The sequence below is a fragment of the Natator depressus genome, chromosome 8, assembly GCF_965152275.1.
Source record: "Natator depressus isolate rNatDep1 chromosome 8, rNatDep2.hap1, whole genome shotgun sequence".
Lineage (NCBI taxonomy): Eukaryota > Metazoa > Chordata > Testudines > Cheloniidae > Natator > Natator depressus.
Window position 1 is genome coordinate 64,961,243 of NC_134241.1, and position 26,608 is coordinate 64,987,850.

At 42.5% G+C, this 26,608-nt stretch overlaps 1 protein-coding gene across 1 annotated transcript in view; it reads right to left on the minus strand.

The window, feature by feature from the left end:
* Positions 1 to 26,608, minus strand: part of KIF14 (kinesin family member 14) — an 81,033-nt gene that overhangs the window by 36,517 nt on the left and 17,908 nt on the right. The window contains exons 8-21 of the mRNA XM_074961191.1: positions 26,300 to 26,407; positions 25,033 to 25,149; positions 24,460 to 24,578; positions 22,551 to 22,723; positions 20,373 to 20,520; positions 20,202 to 20,265; positions 18,238 to 18,422; positions 8,940 to 9,042; positions 8,574 to 8,734; positions 6,401 to 6,548; positions 5,690 to 5,842; positions 4,726 to 4,852; positions 3,910 to 4,003; positions 2,753 to 2,891 (exon numbers count right to left, since the gene is read on the minus strand). Coding sequence (XP_074817292.1) covers positions 2,753 to 2,891; positions 3,910 to 4,003; positions 4,726 to 4,852; positions 5,690 to 5,842; positions 6,401 to 6,548; positions 8,574 to 8,734; positions 8,940 to 9,042; positions 18,238 to 18,422; positions 20,202 to 20,265; positions 20,373 to 20,520; positions 22,551 to 22,723; positions 24,460 to 24,578; positions 25,033 to 25,149; positions 26,300 to 26,407 — 1,839 coding nt within the window. The remainder of the gene's footprint in view (positions 1 to 2,752; positions 2,892 to 3,909; positions 4,004 to 4,725; positions 4,853 to 5,689; positions 5,843 to 6,400; positions 6,549 to 8,573; positions 8,735 to 8,939; positions 9,043 to 18,237; positions 18,423 to 20,201; positions 20,266 to 20,372; positions 20,521 to 22,550; positions 22,724 to 24,459; positions 24,579 to 25,032; positions 25,150 to 26,299; positions 26,408 to 26,608) is intronic.

The window sequence follows — 26,608 nt, forward strand, 5'->3', positions numbered from 1 at the left end:
GGTGGAGGGAGCTGGTGGCACCCCTTATACCGCACCGTGTGGGCACCACTCCAGAGGGCAACAGAGCCAGTCCCTTGCAGATACTGCTAAGAGGAAAACTTCTGGCACCGGTGCATGTGGCGAGCACACACACCTAATATGGAATGGACATGAGCAACCGCTCAAAGAAGTAGCCTCCCTTTCTGTTGATGTACTCTGTAATCAGGTGAACTAGGGCCAAAACAGGAACGTGCATGCTGTCTATTGCTCCACCGCAGTTTGGGAACCCCATAACTGAAAAGACATCCACTATACCCTGCACATAGCAGAAAGTCACAGTCCTGCACAGCATGATTAATGGCCCTGCACTTTTGCATGACAATGGCCCCCCACAATGGATTTTCCTACTGACTGGTAGCAATCCAGCATTGCAAATTTCCACAGTGTGATCACCACTTGTTTCTCCACTGTCAGTGCAGCTCTCAGTTTGGTGCCCCTGCATCAGACGGCTTCAGCGAGCTCAGCACACAGATCCAGGAATGTGGCCTTGGACATACAAAAGTTCTGCAGCCACTGCTCATCATCCCAAATCTGCATTATGATGCAATCCCACCACTCAGTGCTCATTTCTTGGTCCCAGTAGTGGCACTCCACCATTTGCAGCAGTTCTGTGAATGCCACCAACAACCTTGAATTGGTTCTTGCTATGTCTCACAGCAAAGTGACTGCCAGGAAATCATCCCCACAGTTGTTCTTTGCAGCTCTGCAAATACCGGAGAATCATGCATCCTGTGCTTGCAACAGCCAGGACAACAGAGCAGAGCTGTGCAGACACCATGTTCTGTCAGAGATGACAGAGTGACAAGTCTCACACGCATTCATGGAAATTGAAAATAGGCAATAAAAATGATAGGATACAGATATTATGGAATGGAGTACACTGCATTATGGGAAGTTGACCCCTTGCTCTCAGTCACTTCTACGCTATCCGTTTCTGCCCCACCTTGCATTGCCAAAACTACCCAAAAGAGAGCACACTGAGTGTGTTGCACTTTGGGATATCTCCCTATGGTGCACTGCACATTGACACAAGCACTCCCGGTGAATACACGCAGCACCGACACAAGGAGCCAAGTATGCATATGCACAAGAGATATACTAACCGTAGTGGCTGTATGCTGACATAAGTTGTGTCAGCAAAACTTTGTAGTGTAGACACAGCCTGAATGCTCCATCAGAATTAGTGTTCTTGAAATGTTTGAAGGAATTTAATTTAGAAACAGCAAAAATCAAAATGTTTGATTATAACCTTGACATAGCACATTGTTTTCTACTAATTTTTCAACAATGCATGAGGCTGTGCACAAAATAAATGCTGAAAGGAAAAAAGAACAAGTGTGCATATATCCACACCATCTGAATATACACACTGAAGTACATGTAAACTAATTAAGACAAACTGTTTTATGGTCCCACTTGATAGCTTTAGGGGACCCTTCCTGCACTGCAGCCAGTTCTCACCTCTGAATACCATCTACTATGTTTGTTTTAGTATGCAATTAGATTACACCCTCACATATTACACACACTGAAGAAAAAAGATACTGCACTCTGCAAAGCTCCTGAAATGAGAACTGGAATGCAGCAGAAAGACCACTCTTTGTGCCCTCCTAAAAATGGAAGGAATCTGAAGAGGCCCAGCAGATTGGGTCAACTTTTTACTAGGCTTCGTAAGCTACCAGTTCTAAAACTTCACACAATGTATAAATCCATGGTGCTCTTTAGGACATATTGTCCTAGAACATGGGCAATTTACACTGTGCTTATATGTTTATAAAGAATTGTACAAAGATAGGTTTATTTCCTCTGACACATTTTCCTCCTGCACAGACCAAGGCCTACCATTTTAACTTTGATACGCAATGGGAAAAGAAGTTGCATACAGACAAGACTAAATAAAAAGGGCAATATAATTATGAAGGTGTTGTCTGCCTTCATGAAATTTCAAATTTTAAAAGTTTTTTTTTTTTAATAATGTACAACTGTGGAGTCAAATACAGATACCTTTCTTCTTTTTTCCTGCCCCCCCACCCCTTCCTTTGCACGTGCTCCTGTTATGTACAAAGCATTAATGTTAACACCATCTACCCTAATACAAAACACTGCATGTACAAAGGGAACAAGGTATAAATTCTATAGTTTGTCTAAAGGAGATGTAATTAGAGTGATGGAAATTTTTGCTGCATTTCACTAATATAGTTTAAAGAACAGTTTATTAGGAGACAGATGCTTTACATTGAAAAAAGGTCTTTAAACCCCTCCCACCCTTCAACATCTCAGATTGCACTTGAAAACAAGGATCTAGCTGAATGTCAAATTATGTGTTTGACTAGCCAGATCCAAAAACTAGTGAAAATTTGAAAAAAAAATCCATAACACTTAAAATCGATATTTTCTCCAAATGTGTGAGCACGCACGAGCACACACGTGCACACACACACACACACACCCAGTTACAAACATGGTCCAAGTCCAGAAGTCATTACTCAGTTTTTGCTAAGTAAATGAGAGCTTTACCTGAGGAAGGATGGAGTAAATGTAAAATGCATAAAACTGAGTAAAAACTAGGATTTCCCCTACCTACATAAAAAGCACAGATGTTTAGTTCATTAAAATCTGTCAAATTCTGGACTCTAACTCCTGTTTGATTTCATCGATATAGCGTAAATTAAATGTTTACAATTAGTGAAGTTTTTCTTCAATTCTTACAGACCTCATAGAGTTCTTTCATTGCTGCTAGCTTATATTCAAACTTCTCCAGGCTCCAGAAAGTTGCAATTTCCAGCTTGAGGTTACGAACCAGCACTTTAACAGAAGGTCCAGTGCCATTTCCTTGTTCTGATATATCATGTCTAATTTTAAAAAAAATACAAAAGCTATGATCACCAAAATTAACAAAAGAGTGGACTAGTGGAACACTATGAGGCTAATAGTTTGCCAATAGTAGACAAAGATTAGTTTTGAGAAATTTGGCTTGTTTAAGTAACAAATAAGATCAAGGGGATAATTAAAATAGAACCATAGAACTGGAAGGGACCTCTAGAGGTCATCTAGTCCAGTCCTCTGCACTAGATGGCAGGACTAAATATTATCTAGACCATTCCTGACAGGTGTTTGTTTAACCTGCTCTTAAAAATCTCCGATGGAGATTCCACAACCTCCCTAGGCAATTTATTCCAGTGCTTAACCACCCTAACAGTTAGGAAGTTTTTCCTAATGTTCAACCTAAACCTCCCTTGCTGCAATTTAAGCCCATTGCTTCTTGTCCTATCCTCAGGAGGTTAAGAAAAAATTTTTTCTCCTCCTCCTTGTAACAACCTTTTACATACTTGAAAAATGTTATGTCCCCTCTCAGTCCTCTTTTCCAGACTAAACAAACCCAATTTTTCCATCTTCCCTCAAAGGTCATGTTTTCTAGACCTTTAATCATTTTTGTCACTCTTCTCTGGACTCTCTCCAATTTGTCCACATCCTTCCTGAAATCTGGTGCCCACAACTGGACACAATACTCCAGTTGAGGCCTAATCAGTGCGGAATAGAGCAGAAGAATTACTTCTCGTGTCTTGCTTACAACACTCCTACTAATACAGGAGTAATCAGGTTGGTTCGGTAAAATTTTCTTGTAATACAGTCAGATTCAAGGGAGAAATTCCAAAATAGTATACAAGATCCTGGCTCTTGAGAAGCCTTAAATAGAAGTTTCTCTGTTGTGTATTTATTATAAATGAGTTTACTCAAAATAGCTTGCAAACCAACCGTTTTGAGTTAAGAGTAATAAGCAAAAGTTTTCTAAGAAAAAGCTCATTCCACATCCAACATCAAGTTCAGTTATTTTTTACACGTGCCTTGTGTGTGAATTAGGAAACTCACCTGCAGAAGACTGTGTGCTTTCCTAATTTGCTACTAATGGTATTGGCCTCCTGGATCATCAGAGAGAGTTTCATAGAATTCCAGTTAGGCTTAACTAAATAAAAAACACATAAGATCATGATTGACTGGATCAAACATAATGAAATGATCCCAGACCAAAAAAGGAGACCTTTAAAGGAGTTTGGTGGACAAGGCAGTCACACGGACTTCCAATTTACTGAAAACACTAAAAGACAGCTAACACTTTCAAAGGATATTTCAAAACTGGAATGCCATTTAAATCATGGCAGGTATCACATTTGAATGGTTTCAGAAACAAATACATTTTACCTTCCTGCTCTGGTCCTCCAGTCTCCACAACTGTGTTTCCTGCTCTTTCCCACAAAGCCTAGACAGTCTGATAATGGGAGAACCTTTGGGTCTGCTGAGGAAGTATGCTAATCTACATGTTTGTTTGTTCACCCAGATCAACTAAATGTGAACAAAGTATCACTCCAGCGCTGCCTGATGTGCATGTCTCAAGAAGGGCAAGGATTGCATCCGAACAGTAAAGATGAAGATCTTATAACTTCAATTCCACCAAGATAACATGTTGGGGTAAGAGATTAAGCTACTAGGATCCCATCGCAGCCAGAAATGCAGCAGTTTTCTCATAAGAAGAATGGTGAAAACAGAGACTAAAGAGGTGTGTCTGTCAGAGAGTAAACATCCCAGCAAGCGGGAAGAGAAGGGGAGAAAGGCTCTCCATTGCCTGATGGCAGAGAAAATAATGAATTGAAAGTTATACTGTACACAACCTCCCTCCTCCCCACATACTAGTTATTGTTTTATTCCCATTTCCACGATTCTGCTGGAGAGTTTCTATTTCTTTAGCAATTTTCTGCTTCTCAGCCTCCAGAGCTTCAAGAATCTTTGCATGACGAATAGTATGATCTTCTAAAGCCTAAAGAAAAGACATATAGATCCATCCATGACAATGTTTTTACAAGAAGCAAAAGGATAAAACAGGGTGAGAGGTTATTTTATCTTTTGAGGGTACAAGCTTTACAATAAACTTCTTTTTGATCTGATCCCTCTACTACATCAGTTAAGACGACACAAATTCTACCAATTTTTATTGCTTGCTTAAATTCTCACATGTATATGTTGGAGCATTTATTATTTAAATGGGACTGCTGAACTCAAGAAAAAGGGAACAGAATTTTCTATCAATTATTTTAAAAAGAAAAAATCTCTATCATAGAAGTTTAAAGATGAAAAAAATTGTGCACTAGCAGTCATGGAAAATAATGAAGTTTTGGTGTCTACTGCAGTCAGCAAATGTAGAAACCTAATCTGGGTCAAAATGTAAGGTATTACATCTATTAATACTCTTTAGGAATAATTCCTCATTTTCAGGGGTGCTGTCAAGTCTCCTTTCATGTTTTTATCTGATGAAACAAATTTTGAAAGTATTCTGGCTCCCTCAGATATTTCCCCAAATACTTAACATTCTAGACATTGCTTGCACTTATGCCTGAGTCCATCATTTTTGGTGAGCTCAACATTCCCCTAAGTTTGGAATATCAGCAACCCAGCCCCCATTACATAAAATTATAGCTTGTTATTTCTGATTCCCCAAATAGCAGCTGATTTAATAAGAGGACAGTAAATGAGACGTGTCTATCTTAAAATCATTTTGGAGAGGACTATTTTTAAGAGAGCCAATGAAGTTAAATAATACTATAATGGTGTGTTTAAATAGATGTTTGATCAGACAAAACACACGTTTTAAAATTACCTGTCTGGTGGCGAATGTCTCCATTTCCAGACGCTTCTTGCTGAAATGTACTTCCAACTCAAGATGTTGCTTTGCTTTTTCCAGTTCTTGTATTTTGTTAGTAGTCTGCTGGTTATTCATTTCCTGAATTTGTTTCTTATGAGATTCTTCTCTCTAAAAAAAACAAAGGACAGAATGTATGGGATATAGAAAAAACATCACATGCTTCAGCTCATCCAACCCATTTGGTAAAGATAGATATTAGAGTCGGTTCTTCTTTCAGTCCATAAGAGATTTACCACCACTATAGATTACAGAGATAAATTCACTTTCGCAGCAATGGGAGGTTATATCCCAGTCAATGAACATCAACTATTATACCCTGTAGTACATTTGCAGAGAAGTAAAGTATCATAAATTTATCACTTTGCCACCATATATTATTCTTTGTTAATTATATCAAGCCAGCACACTGTGAAAATTTTATCCTGCTTGTAACAGTCCTTGCCCCAAAGCACATGCAAGCTAGCAGAACAGCAAATGCAAGAAAGAATGAAAACGCTGTGCAAAAAGAATGCATTATAGCTGGAATACTTCATACAATAGGTGGACTTTTATAAGTATTTCAAAGGAGAGGAGAGATAGAGCTAGGGATTCAGCTCTTCAGGCATGCGAGACAGCATGAAAGATTACACAATCCACGTTTTGGTTTAATTATACAAAGCAATTTACCAGTTCTGCTTCCAGTGATTTTATCTTGCTTTCGTATACTTTTTTTTGAGAAATAAGTTCTTGTTGAGCCATCTCTTTTGCAACCTGTATACCTTGCATCATTTCTTCCTTGGCTTTCAGTCGTGCCTCTTCAATTTCTGATTCAAGTCTGGAAGTAGTGAGTAACTTAAATTAAAATGTTAGCTTTTAACCTTTTTTAGTATGTTGTATATGAGTTAAAAAGACTAACAAATGCTATATTAATTACTTTATTGCTTCTGTCAAAAGTGAAGTTTAGGTCTAAAAACCTCTCATTTTAATTGTGGTGGGTGTGCTAAGATTTTGTAGTTTATTGATTATTGGTTCTCACCTCCCCCAATGGAAAAAAATCGAGAGAGACTTTTTAGCCACAGCTGATACATTTTATGTCTATTTTACTACATTTGATTTCAAGAACTGTTTTATTGAGAATCTTTCACAAATAGTATCTGCTGTAGAAACTCACAAATCTACAGTCACGTGGATTAGAAGAGCCAAACTTTAAGTCAGTGAGGACTGCAGATTTCCAAGTGCCATGGGTGGCCCTAGCGGGCTGATAGCATGCTTTCTATGGGTCAACAGGGTGCCACATCACACACACTAGCCCCTTAGCACCTCATACTACCACTTACAGCTGGATACAAATGTTGTTCACCATCCTCTGTGTTGTTGCTGCTCTATAAAAGGTAAGGTACTCTGTGCTCCTACACTGATCTAATCAGAGCGGGAAGAGAAAGCCTGCAGCCAAAACTATATTGGGGGTTAGGCATAGGGAGCTTTAGAATAGCTGCATCCTTCCTGTCTAGCTGCAGATCCTGGAAGAGCCACCACTGTTCCTCCTGTGTGCTTCCCATGACATAGAGCCCAGGCACAGAAAACTATTACTCCTGGGGGAATTCTGCACCTCTGTGCATGCATATTTCATGTGCCGCATATATTTTTAATTAAAAATTTATTTATTTAATGTTTGCAGAAAATAGCTTCTGCTGAAAGTTGATGCAGTGCCGCCTTTTGCACACCAGAGGGTGCTGTGGTGCTAGAACACAGCAGCTGCTCCTGCCAGCCCCAGTTAGGATAGGGAAGAGAAAGTCTGCCTTCTTCACAGCGTCTGTCGGGCCATGTTAGGAGACAGGAGATATGGGGAGACAGACAGTGTGGGGCTGCTGAGGGGGGTCAGACAGGGGCTCATAAGGGCGAGTGGGTGATGACAGACTAGGGCAGGGGCTGAATGGGAGTGGAGGTGCAGGGCCACATGGGCAGAGGGGGAGGGGGTGCAGGACCACATGGGGACAAATGTGCCTGATTGAATGAGAGAGGCTAAGGGTCAGGCAGGGTCTGCATGGGGGACGCTCCCTAACAACACCTTCCCCTCCCCCCCCCCAAAAAACTTGTTCTATACTTTTCCCACCCATACCCAACAACTGTTCAAGTTCATACCCAAGCTCCTTCCCAGCAACTACTTTCCTCTCCTTCAGCTTCACCATTACCCCTGACTCCCCCAAGCCTTTGCACTGCTTTCGAGGGGTGTGGGAAATATGGTTTAAATGAATTATTACTCAGAGTTCTGTATTAATATGCCTAGTAAGGAATCTATTTGTCAAAAAACGTTTCCCGAATCTTCTTTGTTGTCTGTATTGTTACAGAAATACTCGCTGACAGGTATTTTGAAATAAGTTACCAAAATAATTTAAACTGGTGTGATTATATTGTGTTATTTTGACAAATAAAATATGAAGAATTTTGCAATATTGTATTGGATTTTTGTAGTGGAATAAACTTTCAATTTAATCTTTTGGCAAGCAAGAAAATTCCATGTGAGAAGACAATTTTAGCAGAATTCAGGCTTATGATGGAAATATGTCATAATAAGAATTATGTATTAGAATTCCAAACAATTAATCAAAAGAGTGCACAGAGATTACAAAAATAAATGTTTCATGGTTATAAAAACATTCCAATATCATTGTGTGTGTATTCAACTTTATTAAAATTTTGGATTTTATGAGAAGTAAAGAGTGACTTTTTTTTTTTTTTTTTTTTTTACACTTTCACTTATTCTTATGCAGTTTATATGCCTATACATTTCTAGAAGACAGCATGCTGCATTAGCAGATGAGCAGTTTATTTTTAACTTGGAAGGTGCCACAATACTTACTGTGACCTCTGTGCAACCAACAGTTCATTTTTTGCAAATTCGAAATCTTTTGGCCCATCACATGAAAGGGTAGTCCCACAAGATGGCTTTTTTACTTTCTGAACCTCTACTGGATGATTAAACCTGAAATAATGGTCTCCACCAAGAATCACACGATCACCCTGCAAAATACAGACACACTATCAGTCTCTAATCTTACAATCAAATATATATATAATACATCAAAATATCCAGTGTTCTGTCAGGATGAGCAATTCAAGAGCCTTCTCAAAATCTGCAGTCAACAGATAATTTACCATTCATGCCAGGTGTTTTCAAAGCCATGCATAAATATATTTATTTTTGTATCAGTGATGGGTAACTTACGTGATGCATAACTGTTGGCTCTGAAATGTGTTTCCCATTAACATATGTCTTTGCTTCTCCCAGTGGCGTAATACTCACTCTACCATCAACATTTTTGATAACACTGAAAGTGAGAAACATCAGATGTGACAGCAATAGCTAATCACGAACAAAAAACCAAGTTATGTAACTTAACTCCGGCTATCCATGAAATTCATGATTTAGATAATGTGACTTTGAATCTCTTTCCTCCCCCGCCCAAGCCTATCCTGACTACAGAATGAACCCCACCTGAGGGGAATCAGGCAATTTCCTATTCAAGAAGGACATTGATAAATTGAAGAGGGTTCAGGAAAGAGCCACAAGAATGATTAAAGGATTAGAAAACCTGCCTTATAGTGATAGACTCAATCTATTTAGCTGAACAAAGAGAAGAAGGTTAGGGGGTGACTTGATTACAGTATCAGTATCCACAGGGGGAACACATTTAATAAATAGGCTCTTCAGTCTAGCAGAGAAAGATATAACATGATCCAATGGTTGGAAGTTGAGTTAGACAAATTCAGGCTGGAAATAAGGTGTAAATTAACGGTGAGAGTAATTAACCATTGGAACAATTTACCAAGGGTCATGGTGGATTCTTCATCACTGACAATAATTAAATCAAGATTGGATGTTTTTTAAAGGTAAGTTCTGTGACCTGTGTCACACAGGAAGTCAGACTAGATTATCACAATGGTCTCTTTTGGCCTTGGAATCTATTAATCTATAAAGAGCAGAAGGTGGCTGCAGTAAAATGGCAGAGATTGAGAGAGGCTCCTGCAGGGAAGACCCTCAGGCAAGGGGGAATTGCTGCAGCTAAGAAGGGTAGGGAGTAGCCTGCTAAGGCAGTAAGGACTCTGACCAGATCAGGAGCATTTGGGCTGCACCTGGCTGAAGGGAAGGCTTTATGTTTAGTTTTGAGCTTTAAGTTAGTACATCAGACCATAAGAAGGGCTGTTGTGATTGGATTGATGAGTAAAGGTAAAATAAGAACAGTCACAAGAGGTCAATGTGGTTGCACAAGGAGCTTTTTAGCTATCTAAAAAGCTAAAGGGATACATACAAGTAATGTCACAAAGAAAGTATACATGGGAATAGCGTGAGTGTGTAGGGACAAAATCAGGAACGCCAAGGCAAAGAACAAGTTACAGCAGGCAAGGAATACTAGAGAGAACAAGAAGGGGTTCTTCAAATATGTCAGACAAAAAAGAAAGATCAGAGATGGTGTGGGTCTGCTGCTCAATGGAGAAGGCGAGCTGGTAACAGAAGATGACAGGAAGGCAGAGCTACTCAATGCCTACTTTGCTTCAGTCTTCTCACAAAATATAATGTGACCGGACAACTAGCGAAGCTACCATAGACAATAAAGGGGAAGGGAGACAGATCGGGATAAGTAGAGAACACTTCTGACAAATTTGAATTAATTCAAGTCAACGGGGCCCGATGCTATTCACCCCAGGATGCTGAAGGAATTAGCCAAAGAAATCTCAGAGCCACTGGCAATAATATTTGCAAACTCATAATTGACAGGAGAGGTCCCAGAAGATTGGAGAAGGGCTAATGTAGTACCCATCTTTAAAAAAAGGAAAAAGGAGGAGCTGGGGAACTATAGACCAGTCAGCTGACTTCGATACCTGGAAAGCTACTAGAGCAATGTATAAAACATCCAATTTGCGAATACCTGGAAGATGAAAGGGTAATCACTAGCAGCCAGCATGAATGTACTAAGAACCAATCATGATAAACCAGCTTGATTTCCTTCTTTGACAGGGGGAATTCGGTGAACTTAATACACCTGGACTTCAGCAAGGCTTTTGACACAGTCCCACATGACAGTCTGATAATTAAACTGGAAAAATGCAGGCTCGGTGGAACTACCATTAACTGGATACAGAATTGGTTAAACAATTACAACCAGAAGAGTAACTATTAATGGAATGATGTCAGAGTGCAGGAAGGTCTCAAAAGTGGTGTTCCACAGGGATCTGTTCTGGGTTCAGTGTTGTTTAACATTTTTGTTAATTACTTGGATTTAGGAATTGATAAATTGGACAACTGGGCTATAGACAACAAAAATGAATTTCAACAAAGACAAACGTAAGATGTGATACTTAAAGAAAAACCAAATTCACAAATACAGAATGGGAGATAACTGGGTTGGCAGCAGCCCTTCTGAGAAGGATCTGGAAGTAGTAGTAGATCCACTACCTCATGATGAGTCAGCAAAGTGATGCTGTTGCAGAAAAAAAAAAGCAAACACAATTTTAGATTGCATTAACAGAGGCATTACATGCAAGTCAGGGGAAGTGATTCTACTCGGCGCTGGTTAGGCCTCAACTGGCATACTGTGTCCAGTTAGAAAGGATCCAGAGGTGCACAAAGATGATCAAAGTGATGGAATGCAAGCCAAATGAGCAAAGGCTGAAGGAAAAAAACAATTTCCTTTCGTAATTGTTGTTCTTCAAGATGTATTGCTCATATCCATTCCATGTGTGCGCGCGCCTACTTGCACAGTTGTCAGAGACTGTTGCCTTAGCAGTATCCATAGGGTCGGCTGTGGCACCCTCTGGAGTGCCACGCTCATGCGTCAGTATATCAGGCACCACCAGCCATATGCCCTTGCAGTTCCCTTTTCCCAGCAACTGCAACAGAGGGGCAGGCGGTCGGCTAATGGAATGGACATGAGCAACACCTCTCTAAGAACAACAGTTATAAAAGGTAGGTAACTGTTTTTACTTCTTTGAGTGCTTGCTCATGTCAATTCCATTCTAAATGGCTCACAAGCAGTATCCCTCAAGGTGGGCTCAGAGTTCACAGACGTGAGGCTTATAATGCTGCTATAATGAAGTCAGCGTTGTCTTGGGCTTACTGGGTAAGCACCTAGTAAAACGTGAACATGTGAATGGATGATCAGGTAGTGGCCCTGCAGATATCTGGAATTGGCACATGGGCCAGGAAGGCCGTCACCGAGGCTTGTGCTCTAGTTGAGTGGGTGGTTACAATCACCGGTTGAAGCCCCTTCGCCTGATTATAGCAAAATCAGATGCAGGAGGTGATCCAGGATGAGATTCTCTGGGTGGACACTGGATGAACTTTCATTCTATCTGCTACTGTGACAAACAACTGCGTCAACTTGCAAAATGGCTTGGTCCTCTTGATGCAGAAGACTAGTGCTCTCCTGACATCTAGGGAGCACAACCCACATTCCTCCTCAGACTTACGAGGCTTTGGAAGAAGACTGGCAAGAATATGTCCTGGGTCATGTGAAATTGCACAGAGCTTGAGCAGGAAAGCCAGATGCGGCCGCAGCGGACCTTGTCCTTGAAGAACACCATATAGGGCGGCTCCAATGTAAGTGCTTTAATCTCAGAGACCCTTCGGACAGAAGTTACCATCACCAGGAATGTCACCTTCCAGGAGAGCAGAAAAAGGGAAGAGGATGCTGAGGGCTTGAATGGGGCATTCATGAGCTGCGTGAGCACCAGATTCAGGTCCCATGGAGGGACTGGGTCCTGGACTTGGAGGTAGAGCCACTCCAGACCTTTTTAGAACCAGACCATCATGTTTTGAGCAATGAATAACCTGCTCTGGAATGGAGGGTGAAAGGCAGATATGGCAGCCAAGTGGACCTTAATTGATGAAAGGGGCAAGACCTAGAGTTTGAGATGCATAAGGTAGTCCAGGACTGACTGCAGAGAGGCCTGCTCAGGCCTAACCCCTTGGGCCAAGACCCAGCACGTGAATCGTTTCCATTTGGCCAGGTAGGTTGCTCTAGTGGAGTACTTTCTACCACCCAGTAGGACCTGCTGCATGCAGGCTGAGCACTCCCACTCTTCAGCAGCTAACCATGTAGCAACGAAGCTGTTAAGTGCAGCGCTGCTAGATTCGGGTTCAGGAGCCTGCCATGATTCTGGGAAAGGAGATCTGACCCGAGAGGCAGCTGCATTGGGGTTGTTACCAACAGGTCCATCAGCATGCCAAACCAGTGTTGGAGAGGCCAAGCTGGGGCTATCAGGATAACCTTGTCCTGCTTCATCTTTGTGAAGCAATGGCACCAGTGAGAAAGTGTACATCAGAGCCCCGGACCACAGGAGTAGGAAGGTGTCCGACAAGTAGACCCAGTTGATCCCCTGAAATGAGCAGAAAAAATGACATTTCCTATTCTAGCGAGTTGCAAACAAGTCCACCTGGGGAGATCCCCATTTTCGGAAGATCCTGTTGACCACCTCAGGGTGGAGTGACCATTCGTGGTGAGACAAGAAGGCTCAGCTGAGGTGATCTGCTAACATGTTCCTGGTTTTGGGGAGGTGCGCTGCCATGAGATGAATTGCATGCTGCACACAGAAGTCCCAGAACTGTCTTGCTTGTTGATATAAAACATTATGGCGGTGTTGTCCATCAGGACTAGAACCACCTTACTTTGTAAGTGGTGCTAAAAAATCTGAAAGGCCAAGCAAACTGCCTCGAGCTCCTTGACATTTATGTGGAGAGAGCGGTTGACCCCTGACCAGTGGCCCTGTGTACTGAGCTCACCCAGGTGGACTCCCCAGCCCGGGCCTGAGGCATTGGAAACCAGAGTTAGTGATGGGGCCAGGGCCGCAAAGGGAACTCCCTGCAACACTGACACAGGGTCCAACCACCAAGTCAGTGATGACCAGATGTGGTACAACACCTTGGATACCAGGTCCAGGCCGTGTCTGTTGGGGATGCAGACTGACGCCAACCATGCCTGCAATGGCTGAAGGTGGAGCCAGGTACATCGGACCATGTAAGTACAGGCAGCCATGTGGCCTAGCAACCTTAGGCAAGCATGGGCAGTGGTGAGCGGGTGGCCCCTTCCATGGCTCAGAAACTGGCCTCCAAAAGGAAGGCTCTCGCCCACGTGGAGTTGAGGACTGCTCCAATAAACTATTTGTTGCACTGCTAAGAATGCTGATTTCTTTTCATTCACTAACAGGCCCAGGTTGCGACAGGTGGACCGCACCAGATAGAGACTGTTTTGCACTTGATCCCGTGACCTGCCCTAGATGAGCCAATCGTCGAGGTAAGGATAGACCTGGATCCCCCTCAATGCCTCAAGTAAGCGGCTACTGGGGCCATACATTTTGTAAATAACCACGGGGCTGAGGAGAGGACAAAGGGAAGTTCCATGAACTGGAAATGGTGCTGGCCCACCATAAAACGGAGGAACTGTCTGTGTCCTTGGAAGACAGAGATATGGAAATAAGCATCTTTCAAGTCAAGAGCGGCATACCAGTCTCCCAGATACAAGGAGGGGATGATGGAGGCCAGTGAAACCATGCGAAACTTCAACTTCTTGAGGTACTGAGTCGCTACAGGTCCAGAATGGGTCTTAGGCCCCCTTTTGCTTTTGGGATCAGGAAACAGAGGGAGTAGAAACCTTTTCATTTCCTGAGAGATCGCCTCCATTGCCCCCAGGAGGTGGCCTACCTCCTGAATGAGGAGTTGCTAATGAGAAGGGTCCCTGAAGGAGGATGGGGAAGAAGGTAGGTGGGGTGGAAGGGTGAACAAAAGCTGGAGAATGTAGCCCAGCGACACAATCTCTAACATCCAGTGGTCTGAGGTAACCTGCGACCAGGCCAAACGGTAGGGATGGAAACAGTTGAGGAAAAGATGGGACGGATCCAGGGAGTTAACTGGGGTGTTGCTCTCTAGCGCACCCTCGAAATCACGCTTCTGGCGCCCGTGGTGTTTTGCTGGCCCAGGTTGCATAGGTGAACGGGAGAAGGAAGGGTGACGGCGACTAAAACTAGTGTCCCTTCTCTTTGTAGATTCCTGCTGAGGCTGCCAAGGCCTTGGTGGCAGGGGTGGCCGGAATTGCTTCCTCGCCGACTGAGGTGCATGAAACCCCAGGAGCAGAGGGTGGCTCGAGTGTCCTTCAGACATGGGTGAAGGGGGTCTCGGGGTGGGCACCTGGCCCTCCACCTCAGCATCTGCTTGCACTTCGCGCAACGAGCCTGGTGCCGTTTGATGCTTGTCCAACGTGACAACCGATGATTGGTAAGATGGGGGCATCAGTGTAAATGGCATGCCCCAGGCATTCTAGTATGGCCTTTGCGCTGGCCACTGGCCCTGCTGCCAGGATGGCATCGCTGAGGTGGACACAACCGCAGGAGGCTAGTCACGATGGTGCTGTCTTGGCGAGGGGCTGAACTTCCTCTCCATGCCGGAAGAATCCTCCTCTAGTGACCAGGTTGGGCCATCGATGTGGGTCCCTCAAGTAGTCAGACCAGTGCCAGGAGTAAGGGGAGCAACACCATGTTGGAGAGCGTCCCTGTGGTCTAGGCGACTGATAGTCGGTGTGGAGAGGGCAGGCATGAAGATGACCAGTGCCGACCGTAAGGCAACTAGCACTTCCCTCTGGGCAAGTCCTGATGCGAGGACAGAGACCGGGAGCGTGGTGCCAGCAATCTGTGGCGGCGAACTGGTGACCTGGGCTGCTGCAGAGACCAGGGGCGTGGTGATAAAGGGCTCTGCCTGAGCTCTGGAGACCAGCAGTGTTCACTCACCTTCTGGGAGTTTTTCATGGCTGGCTTGCAGGGAGCTTTTGACACGTCCAATAATGCATGTGGTGCTGGCTGCAGTAGGAGAGTCCTTTGCTCTTTGAGCGCCAGGAAGGAGTTGACTCCACCATCAGCTTGAGTCCCCTACCACTCCCCAGAGTCAGTGGTGGATCCCTTAGTGGGGTAGGAGGTCCCCTTGGGGACGTGTCCCCTTGCAGCTCCAGCATGGGCAGTGGCCTGAAAAGGGGCCCAATGCCCCATGGTCTGTCTTGCTCACTACGGGGTCCTGCTCCTTAGACTTCTTCTTGGGCACTGGCAAGGGAGATCGGTCGTACGTAGAGCCCAGTGCCTGGGGAGTGCTACGCACCAAGGCCAAAGTGCTGGGTGTTGCAACTGGCCGGGCTGGCTCTGAGGCTGGGTGGAGAGCAGCCTCCATGAGGAAGGCCTTCAAACGAATGTTGCATCCTTTCTGTGTCCTGGGATGAAAGTTCTTACAGATGTGACACTTACTTTGATTTGGGATTCCCCCAAGCACTTCAGACAGCTGCCGTGTGGGTCACTAACAGGCATAGGCCTATTACAGTCAGCACAGGGCTTAAAACCCGGGGACCAGGGCATGCCCCACCTGGGGCACAGTCCCCGCCGGGACCCTAACTGACTTACTATAGTACATAATAGCTATTTACTAACTAATCTACATTAAACAAAACTATTTACAGATGGAATACGAAGTCTAAAGGGAAAGAAACCGCTGACCAAATGTGAGGCAAGGAAGAAAGGTGCTCTGACCAACCACCACAGGTGGTAAGAAGGAGCAGAGGGCGTAGGGCTGGTGACGCCTGATATTCCAATGCATGGGTGCAACGCTGCAGAAGGCGCCGCAGCTGACCCTACAGATATCGCTAAGGCAAAAGTCTCCGACTACTGTGCAAGTGGGTGCGCGCACACCTAGAATGGAATTGACATGAGCAAGCACTCGAAGAAGAACTGGTTATGTTTAGTTTAGAAAAGAGGAGTAACAGGGAACATGATAGCTGTTTTCAAATACTTGAAAGGCTGCCACTAAAAAGATGGAGAAAAGCTGTTCTCTGTTGCCACAGAGGGCAGGACAAGAGACAGTGTTCAAGATACAGCATAGCAGATTTAATCTAAAATCTCAGGAAAAATGTCTTAACTGCAAGAACAATAGAACAATGGAACAGACTGCCTAGGAAGGTTATGGAAGGTCCTTCACTGGAGGTTTTCAAAAGGAGGCTGGATAGCCATTTGTCTTGGATAGTTGAGATGCAAAAAATCCTGTATCTTGGCAGGGGATTCGATTAGATGACCCTTGCAGTCTCTTCTAACCTTATGATTCTATCATTTTATGACTGGAAAAACCCTGTGTGGTGTTTATTAGGGGATCCAAAAAGGGAAACTGAGGTGAGGGGCTACATGCAGGGCTGCCCAAGGCCACCAAGGGGCATCCATGAGGCAGCCACTCATCTACAATCTTTCATTGTTCAGATTCTCTGAAGTACAGCTTATCTAAGGTACACAGACAAAAAAAATATAACAGAAGTGTTTTGAAACAGAAATTAGATTGATATTACATGCAAACATAGCACACCAGTGAATGGAATTCTGAAACTGACATGACAGCGTATATTTCATTCTGATTTTAAGAATTTAGCAGATTTTATTCTGTGTAGAACTAATTTAGTATCTTTCATTTATTACTGTATTTTAATTTTGAACTTCCTATTTCCTAACAGGAAATTTCTGTTTGTTTTGCATATGAGTATATAAATATTTGATGTGAGGCAATATAACAGTTGATGTTGGCGGACTTTGACAAAGAACATGAACACAACTAAGAAGGATGTGGCACTGAAAATTTCCCTGCTCATCCCAAAAACATGGGAAGCGTTTTATAAAACTAAACAGAACACTGATCCCTGTAAGTGACTCAAGCCCCTCTCACTTACAGCATGTGAGTGGTCCTAAAATCATAGGGGCTATACACATGCTTAAAGTTAAGCACATGTTTAAATGCTTTGCTGAATTTGGGATCTTAGAACAACTCTTCTTGATCACTTGAACTCATTTAGATGAACAAAAAGGATAGTCAGTGTACATCAGCATTGGGTAATTAATCTTTCTATTCAGCAGGAGAAGTTGTTATACACAGCATCATATGACCATGTTTCTCTCAACCTTTTCTACCTTAAGCAGACATCTTAGCTATGTCAACATTAAGAACATAGTTTTGCTGCACTAGATAACAGATCAGACATATGCTTGCATGGATTAACTTAATTTCTATGGGGAAATGGAAAGAGTTCTTCCGTGAAAGCCACTCTGTGATGTCTGGTGAATCCCCAAAAAGAGGCCACACCATGTCAGTTATCCTGTCAGCACCCTGTGAATTATTTCTTACAGCAGCCCAGTTTAATGCAGCAGTAAGATGCATAAGATATCCCACCAGAAATCCACCTCTGCACACTGGCTAATACAGCACCATTGTGAATGCAGTTACATGGGTCTGGCACAGATAGCATAGCTGGAGCATCCCCACAGCAAAGAGCTAAGACACTCCAGCTATGCTAAGCTAACCAAGGCTAACTCTACAGTGAAGACATACCTAGAACAAACACTTGCTCCGGGGGGGGGCGGCGGCTAGAGGGCAGGAGAGAGAGAGAGAGAGAGAGAGGGGTGGTAGCCCATTCTCACATAGCCACATGAAGGATCTTTCATTTTAGGGTATCACATACCAGTGATCATCAGCAATTAGCACCCCAGAGAGCTGGATATCATGACGAGAATTTGGTTTGTACTTTCCAACTGTAGTTTGTCCTTCTTTTATCATATACAGAAGCATCTCAGAGAGCTGGGGATCTTCATTGAGATTGACAAGGTTTGGCAAACGATTGTCCATCTTGAATGTAATTCCTGCTTTCTAGGTGATGGATTCAGAAAGAAAACGTTAGAGATTTATTTGTATGCATTTATCAAAAATACATCATTAAAGTCTGCCTACTGTACAATAGGTCAGTGTTTCTCAACCTGGGGTCCGTGGACCGCTGTGGTTCCGCAAGGATACTCCAGGAGGTCCATAGGCCATGCTGATCAACTCCTCTCCCTCCCTCAACTCCTCCCAATCCTTCTCAGTGCCTCCTGTGCAGCGCCGGGTGGGTGGTACAGGGGGCAGCCCAGGGTGGCTCACCAAAGGGAGCACCATGCATAATGTTTGCCTGATTCCTACCTGGTCTGCCAAGAGCCAGCTGGGCTGGCAGAGGCAGCAGGCAGGCCAAGCAGCAGCATTTGGGGGGGGGGGGGAAGGGGGGGGGGGGGGAAGGACCTGAGCTGCAGGGGGGCAGTTTGATGAAAAGCCAAGCCAGGTCTCTTCTCTGAAGCAGGGGTGCCCATCCTGCCCCCGATCCACTGCCGTATGCAGCCGTCGCTGCTTCTAGCCCCCCTGGAGCCCGGGGGAGGGGGGAAGAAGGAAGACAAGAAGGAGGCTGATGTTGGGTGTCCCCCACCCATGTACCCGGTCTCCACTGAGCTGGGGTGATGGGACAAGGGGAAATCTGTGTGTGTTGCTGCTTCTCTGGGTCAGAAGCTGCTGGCAGCTGCTTGTGTCTGAACAAGTCTTCAGGCCCCTGAACCTGAGTGCTTTATTAAAAAGAGTGCGTTCAACACTCACTCAGGTGCGCGTGCGCGTGCGCGCACACACACACACACACGTGTCTCCCTCACACAGTCCCCCCCAACACACACACCAGGGCTCCCTGCATCTAGATCAGTTTCACCACCTGGGCTGTGCTGAGAGGTGAGCACAAGGAGCTGCTGCTCTCCTGCCCTCTCCTTACACAGCCCAGGTGGGGAAAGTGACCTGGATGCAGGGAGCCCTGATGTCACTCCTCGCTTGCCCCTCAAAGCCCCCTGGGAGTGTGCGGCTCAGATGAGCATCACTCCAGTGGGGGAGCGAGCAGCAATGTCAGCTGCTCAGTCATTGCATCCACGTCAGTTTTCCCATGTGGGTGCAGGATGGGAATGCAGAGGTTGGGGCACAGTACAGAGGTTGGTGAGCAGGAAGGAGGTGCAGGGGTAGAAGTGAAGAGGGTGCAGGGATTAGTGGCACAGGAGGGGAGTGCAGGGGTTGGGGTGAAGAGGGCACAGTGCAGGGGTTGGGATGAAGGGAGGGTGGGCAGACTATGGGGGCCAGGGTCAATGGTGCAGGGGGGTGCACCATGCCCATGGGGCCAGGAGCACCAAAATGCAAGTTCGCCCAGGGTGCCATTTTCCCTAAGGCCAGCCCTGTGGTTGCCGCAGAACAGTTGTTCTCCGGCATGCAGGAGGCACTGGGAAAGAGGGAAAGGAGAGGGGATGGGGTGCACTTGGGGGAGGGGGCAGACAGAGGCAGGGAAGAGGAGGGGTGGGGGTGGGAAGAGGTGGGATCTTCGGGGAAGGTGTGGAGTGGGGGATTTGGAGGTCCACAAAAAATTTTAAACCAAAATGGGGGTCCACGGGTTGCTAAAAAGTTTGAGAACCACTGCCATAAGTAATTTATTTGAAAGCACTGACCTGAAGAGAATGAATAATATTAACTGCTTCTTGCAAAAGGAATGTAGACTAGGAAAGAGGACTCTTAGGACAACCCCAATTCTGTGCATTAAGGGGTTTATTGGTGTTAAGCATTTTCTATACTACTTTAATTCTTATGAATAAAGGGCACCTGTAACTCCTTTGTTTCTTCAAATTTCCTTTGTTCTGCTTGTTCAAATTTTTCTTTCCAGGCCCTAAGCATATTAGGGGAAAAAATCAAAATAATTACTTTAGGGATACTTTATTCCAGTATTTATAAGACTACTACTTACTATTCGGAAGACATTAATGACTATCCCACCTTTGCATCTCTGCCATATCCCTCTCCTGTTGGTGGAGTTTTACCCTTAGGGATGTTATTTCTTGCAGATACTGTCTATATTTCTCAGGATCTGTATTTAGAGCACTTTTGCGAGCTGCTTTCAGTTTCTCAATTTCTGCTTTCAGTTCTACATTTGAAAAATAAAAACATAACTCAGCTTTTACACTAAACATAGGATCCTACATTAAGCTGGTATTTAATAAATAAAAAAACATTATTTTTGAACAGTAAAGTCTGAGGATTTTATCCTAACTCTGGCAATATCCAGTTGAATTTATGTTAAATAGAAAGCATCCCATCTAAGCTTTAACACACCCATCTAGCTACAAAAGTCTGCATTTGTTACTTTTAAGAATAGAGAAAATAATTTTATTTCACTACTCTTGAAATGTGAGACATTAAATAATCTGCTGAACTGCACACTGAATTGTGCCTTTATATATGGCAAACCGATTGTTTTTGGTTAAAGTCTACAGGTCACTTTTATATCATGCTATTCTCTGAAACACACAGGTCACAACAAGGAAGCATTAGCTAAATTAACTGATCAACTAGAGTGCTGACAATAGCTTATTGTACTATACATCTGATTTCATCTGATTATACAGCACAGACAGATTCCAGTTAAGTACTGCCAGATTTTCAATCTTTCAATCTGCATACAATGTTTTTCAGGAAGCTGCTAATTTAAAACACAACAACTGGTTTACTCTCTCATATTACACAATGGCTCTTTTGTTTGCCATTCCATCTAAGCACTTTTTCATTTATATTATTTCCTCTGTGCAACACCTGCTGAATTATCACCTACTTTTGTTTTTATTTTTAAATATAAACAAAATAAACAAGTACTCTAATAAGTAAAACAAATGCTACTTTGTGAATCAATCCCATTATATCTCTACATAAAACCACATCAGCATGAATACCACACACCACTGGAGGTGGCAGTAACCCAATCCCCTTAGTAAACCTAACAAGAAGGAGACAGAGTAGCAATATGAGGGTAATGCCAGTTTTTACACCCCAGTTACTACAACACTACTCCTAGTACTCATCTCTAGTATGACTGCAAGTTAATCTGCACTTGCCTGTTGGCTGCAATACTAATGTTCCCCACAGGTAATACAATGATTATATATGCAGCTCTAAATTATTTCATAATTCAGACTGACTGAAGATCATAATAGTAAATCTGTCTGACTCCACTTTTCTGCAAGAAAAGACTTTCCTCCTCCATTTTCAGTTAGCACTATACGACTAAATGCCAGAGAAGCTATTTCTCTTCAAAAGGGAAACTTCAGGTTGAATGAACACTTACAGTCTACAAAATACAACAATGTCCTAAATAAGAGTACAGTAGCATGTGTCTAAGCAGGTTGCTACTGACCCCACTCAGCTGGAACAATAAAACTATTTTGTGTGGAGAATTAAGGTCCAGAATTTGATCTCCTTGTTTACACAGCATAGCAATTTAGTAGTACCATTGATTTCAATGACTACTAGTGCAGTACGGTGCTCTTTATCATGTGTGAGTATATCACAATCTGACTGTATGTAAAAGCAACATTATAGCTAAGATTTTTAAGTGTACAGACCTTAGGAAATCCATCTTTAATTTGACCACCTTTCACTCATGTACTATAGTGTGTATCGCTGTAGCAATCGTACTGAATTTCCTGACTCTTATTTAAAATCACAACCATAATGTTGAATTACATGTAAAAAAACTAAGGTTAATTTCCTTGTTTCATAAACAAAAATAAACGGAAGGAAAACTTAGGTTTACTTGAATGCACAACTGAAATGAACACATTTAACTGGATGCTGTGATATCTATATGATTGTGTACATTCTAATATATATATGGTACCTAATTACTGTAAACAGGATATAGGTTCAAGCTCAAAAACAAAACAACCTATAAAAAACACTGATATGTAAGTTTTTGAAACTGTATCAAAGAAAAGAGTATCTCCAGTTTAAAAGTATGAGTAGGCCTGTAAATTGTTTAAAGCCAGTGATTTAGAAAACTCTTAATGTTAAAATGAATAAACCTCAAATATACTGTCAATCATTACAAGAGGGTATTAATATCAACATCTATCATAAACAATTAAGTTAAAAATGCTTGCAAATAAAAAAATCCCACCTTACCTCTAATTAATTTAGCATTCACATCTTCATTTACTTTGGCAGTGTTGATTATCAAACGAGCTTGTTTAGCATATCTAAGAGTGCTAAGGGTTTCCTCTACGTTGCTGGCAGCAGGGCTTACTGTGGCAATCATGGTCGTTTTTGAATTTCCACCAAGACTTTCCTTTAATAACCTTCATCGACAAGAAAATGAAAATTATTTCCACCATAAAAACCAAATTAACTTCTCAGAGTTCATAAGGGATTAAATACAAAAAAATCCTGCGTGATTTACTATTTATTTCAAGATGATTTTCAACCAGATATCCAAATCCAGAACATGAGCCTGTTCCTGCTTACAGATACACAACAAGTTTTTCTTATACTTAGAGAAAATTCAATCCACTACTTATACACCTAAATAACTTCACCCTATTATACTTTAAGGCTCTTACAAACCATAGACACTCTTATATACAAGCTTTTCTTTGCTTTCCATTTATGCCCTCCTCTTTTTGGAAAGCATCGATCGCAAATGCCTAAATATAGCAGAAAAAATATGCCTGCCTTTGTTTATATTTTCACTGTTGCACCAACACTATGGAAGATTTTAGATGAATATGTTTTAAGAGTTATGGGAATAGGTCATAAATCAATTTTTGGTGCAATCAACATGATGCTTTCATTTTTTTAGTGACTAAAACTGCACTAAAATGGATTTAAATAGTCTATAATTCAGATGACATTCCCCAGCAAGTTCTAATAGCATTAACTTTCTATCTCATGATGATCTCATATCAAATTACACAATCCTTGTTGCCTTCTCATCTAAATTTGCCAACAAATTCTAGTTCTTAGAGTAATTTGCAAGACAGTACACCTAGCTACAGAGTGGACAATGAGAGAGGAATGCGGAAGGAGAAATAGTTTTTACCTTGCCCAAGTTCTTTTCCATTCCTGAATTAAAAAAGCTTCTCTCCCTGTGCCTTTTTACATTTTTCCCACTCCAGATTTAGTATTTATGACAGTTGGCAGAATGAAGAAATGGAAACTAAAGTCCTTTATTTACAGAAAGCCCTATTCTGACTAAAATAAACTCAGGTGTCAGGCATGCATAAGCCCCCAGGCCACTTGCCTCTACCAGCTGATCTATAGGAGACAGATGAATGGTATTGTAAGAACTACTCAGCTGACCAGCAATTCATAGTTTTAGGGTTTGTCCTTAATCTTAAAAAAATTAGCCAATTCCCAGGTGCATGACACTGTGGAATAGTTTAGCGCCAGTGATGAGGGCTGAGAGAGAGTTGTGCCAAGGAGAGAGGACGGATTCTGGCTGCTGGGAGGCAGAGATGGGATCAAGACCACAGAGTCCCACCCATGCCTCCTCTCATGCACTCTGTGCCTAATGTGACATGTCCACCCGTCACTAGTTCGCCAGGCCAGCAACCTGCTGAAAAATCTGTCTTTAGGAGAGAAAGAACCATCATGGAGCCAAAAAGGCAAGGCCAGCAAATAACAGAATATAGGCAGGGAATAGGAGATTGTTTCCTCTCTTGTGGGAGGGAGTTTTAGTATTCAACAGATGCTAAAAATGTGAAAGCAGTCTCTTCAGAGTCAGAAGAAAAAGGGAACAGCAGAGAGATGAGGGCACTGTTAAGAGAAGAAAAGGCATCAGAAACACATTTCTTCATATACAGTACAGAACCACTGAGGAAGAATATACCAGTCCTCAAACGCACCCACAATTAGCAGAACATTAAACTTGAAAAATATTTTTCAAGTTTACTTTACTTCATCCAATAGTTATTTCATACAATTTATAGAAGTGAGAGTCTACGGATGCATGAATCTACAGTGATAAAAGTCTCATCTTTTTGTTTTCCACAGAACCAAGATTACTTTATAGTAGCTCTTCATGAAATATACATACCACGTAAGGACAGATTCCCGATAAGGAATGAAAGCTCTCTTTCTGTTCTGCGATTGCTCAGAAAGCGCAGAAATAACTTTCCCCAGAGTCAGCAGTGATTTATTAATACTCACGCCCTCCTATATAAAGCAGAAATAAAAATAAATGCACAGCCTCATTCTGAACATAAAATATTACTACTTAGATTTTTTTTAAAATGGGCAAATTGCTAGCAGGCTAGCAGCATTCTCCTGTGAACTGAACTGAACCTGTGATTGAGACTCAGACCAATAATAATTTACATACATATACATTTTAAACAGCGAAACTGCTAAGCAACTAAAGCAAGAAGTTAAATTTAACTATGAATAGTACAGAATATTCAGCAGACACTACATACATTATTTTTTTCCAGTCTTGTGAAAAGACCAGAGCAGCAATGCAAAAGACACTGTTACATCAAGATTCATTCAACATTGAGACCAATAGGTCTTCTCTTACAAGTGCAGACCTAAAGCATTTTCATTTCATGGCCTCACAACACTGTACTCTTTGGGACAAACCATATGTCACAAAACTGTAAATGCAGTTTACCTTCAGCCTCTCTTCACTGGTCTGAGTTGGAGAGCAGCGTTCACTGCCTGCTAGATCTATTAGATTTATGCGACTGGTAATCCTATGATCATGCTCTTCTCCTTCCACAAATTCTGTCTAGAGAAAAAAGAGATTACTGCACTTAGTCTGCAAAATTAAATGTTTTTCTATGACTCATCACCAAAATAAAAACCCCGTGAAGAGTCAGATCTATCATGCTATTCACTTTTAAACAATATGTTAAACATTTTCTCATTTTATTTTTTTAATGAGAGTGTCATTTAAGATATAGTATAACTTGCAACAAGAAAAGGAGTAAGGCGAGGATAGTAAATAGTATCAGAGACAAACACCTGAGGATTTCCGGTAGCACACCTGCATAAGAAGAATTCGTAAAAAGTGAAAGGCAGCCTAGAAGTACATTTTGGTACCTCAGCTCGGGAGCGTATCAGGACTACTACTCACTTGGGCTTCAATCCAGCACCCATCAAAATCACTAGAAGTTGTCTTTGACTTCCACTGGTGCAAGACTAAACCACTGGTGAATGAAAAGGACACTGACCTACATGCCCTGATAGGGAAGACAGAGCAAAGCATGGTGATGGTAGCAACTGAGGAAAATCAGGAAAAAAAAAATCTGTGGGAGGAAAAAATTGGAGGCCCATAGACTTGGGAAGAGCTCTACTTCACCTTCTTCCCCACCCTCGTCTCTTTGTGGAGGGTGTCTGTCTCCTACATACAAACTGATAGGGGGGAAGAGCAGACTCATGTCTGCTAGGGATAGGTGCCACTGACCTGAGTGCACAGGTGTGTTTCAGTAGCTTCTCGTTTAACAGTCCCTGGAACACTTTGCATTATCCTATCTCTGACCCAGGTCAGGTATGTTGGAGACATCACTGGGACATAAACATTCAAAACTGTGTATTATAGAATTTTCTCCCCTTGCTATAACTGAACCATGAACATATTTCTATAGTGCAATAAGTATATATATTGCAGAAACATTAGAAAAGCAGTGTCCTGAAAAGTTTACAGTATGACTCAGACATGTTTACAATGTGCATTTTAAAAAAACTAGTACCGTGAGTATATAAAATAAACCAGACCTGGCTACTTAGAAAGCAGGACTACTACTTCTTTATTCAGCCCCGTATATTTAACACAACCCTCTCCTACTTCATTCTTGTCTAGGCAGCACACGATAATTGAATTTTCTACCACTACATTATTGCAATAATTAAAAAGAAAAAAAAAAGGTACTCTATACCTTTGTCTGTGTCATCACGAGGGAGAAGACAGAATGAGATCTAGAGCTCTTGTCATTCATGCCTGTGGCAGCAGTTGCTCTCTGTTTATTTCCTAGCTCGAGCCAACTCTGATAATAAAGATAAGAGACAGGATATTAAGCGAAAGGATTCTGTGAACAGCTAACAAAAGTTTAAAGAGCTCTGCAAAAATGAACAAATATACTGTATCTACATGCTGGTATTAGCAGTAGCGTGGGCCACTAAAAGGAAAATTTTGGTAGCCCACAAAATACTTTTGGGATGTAAATTATGTAGGATGCCAACATTAA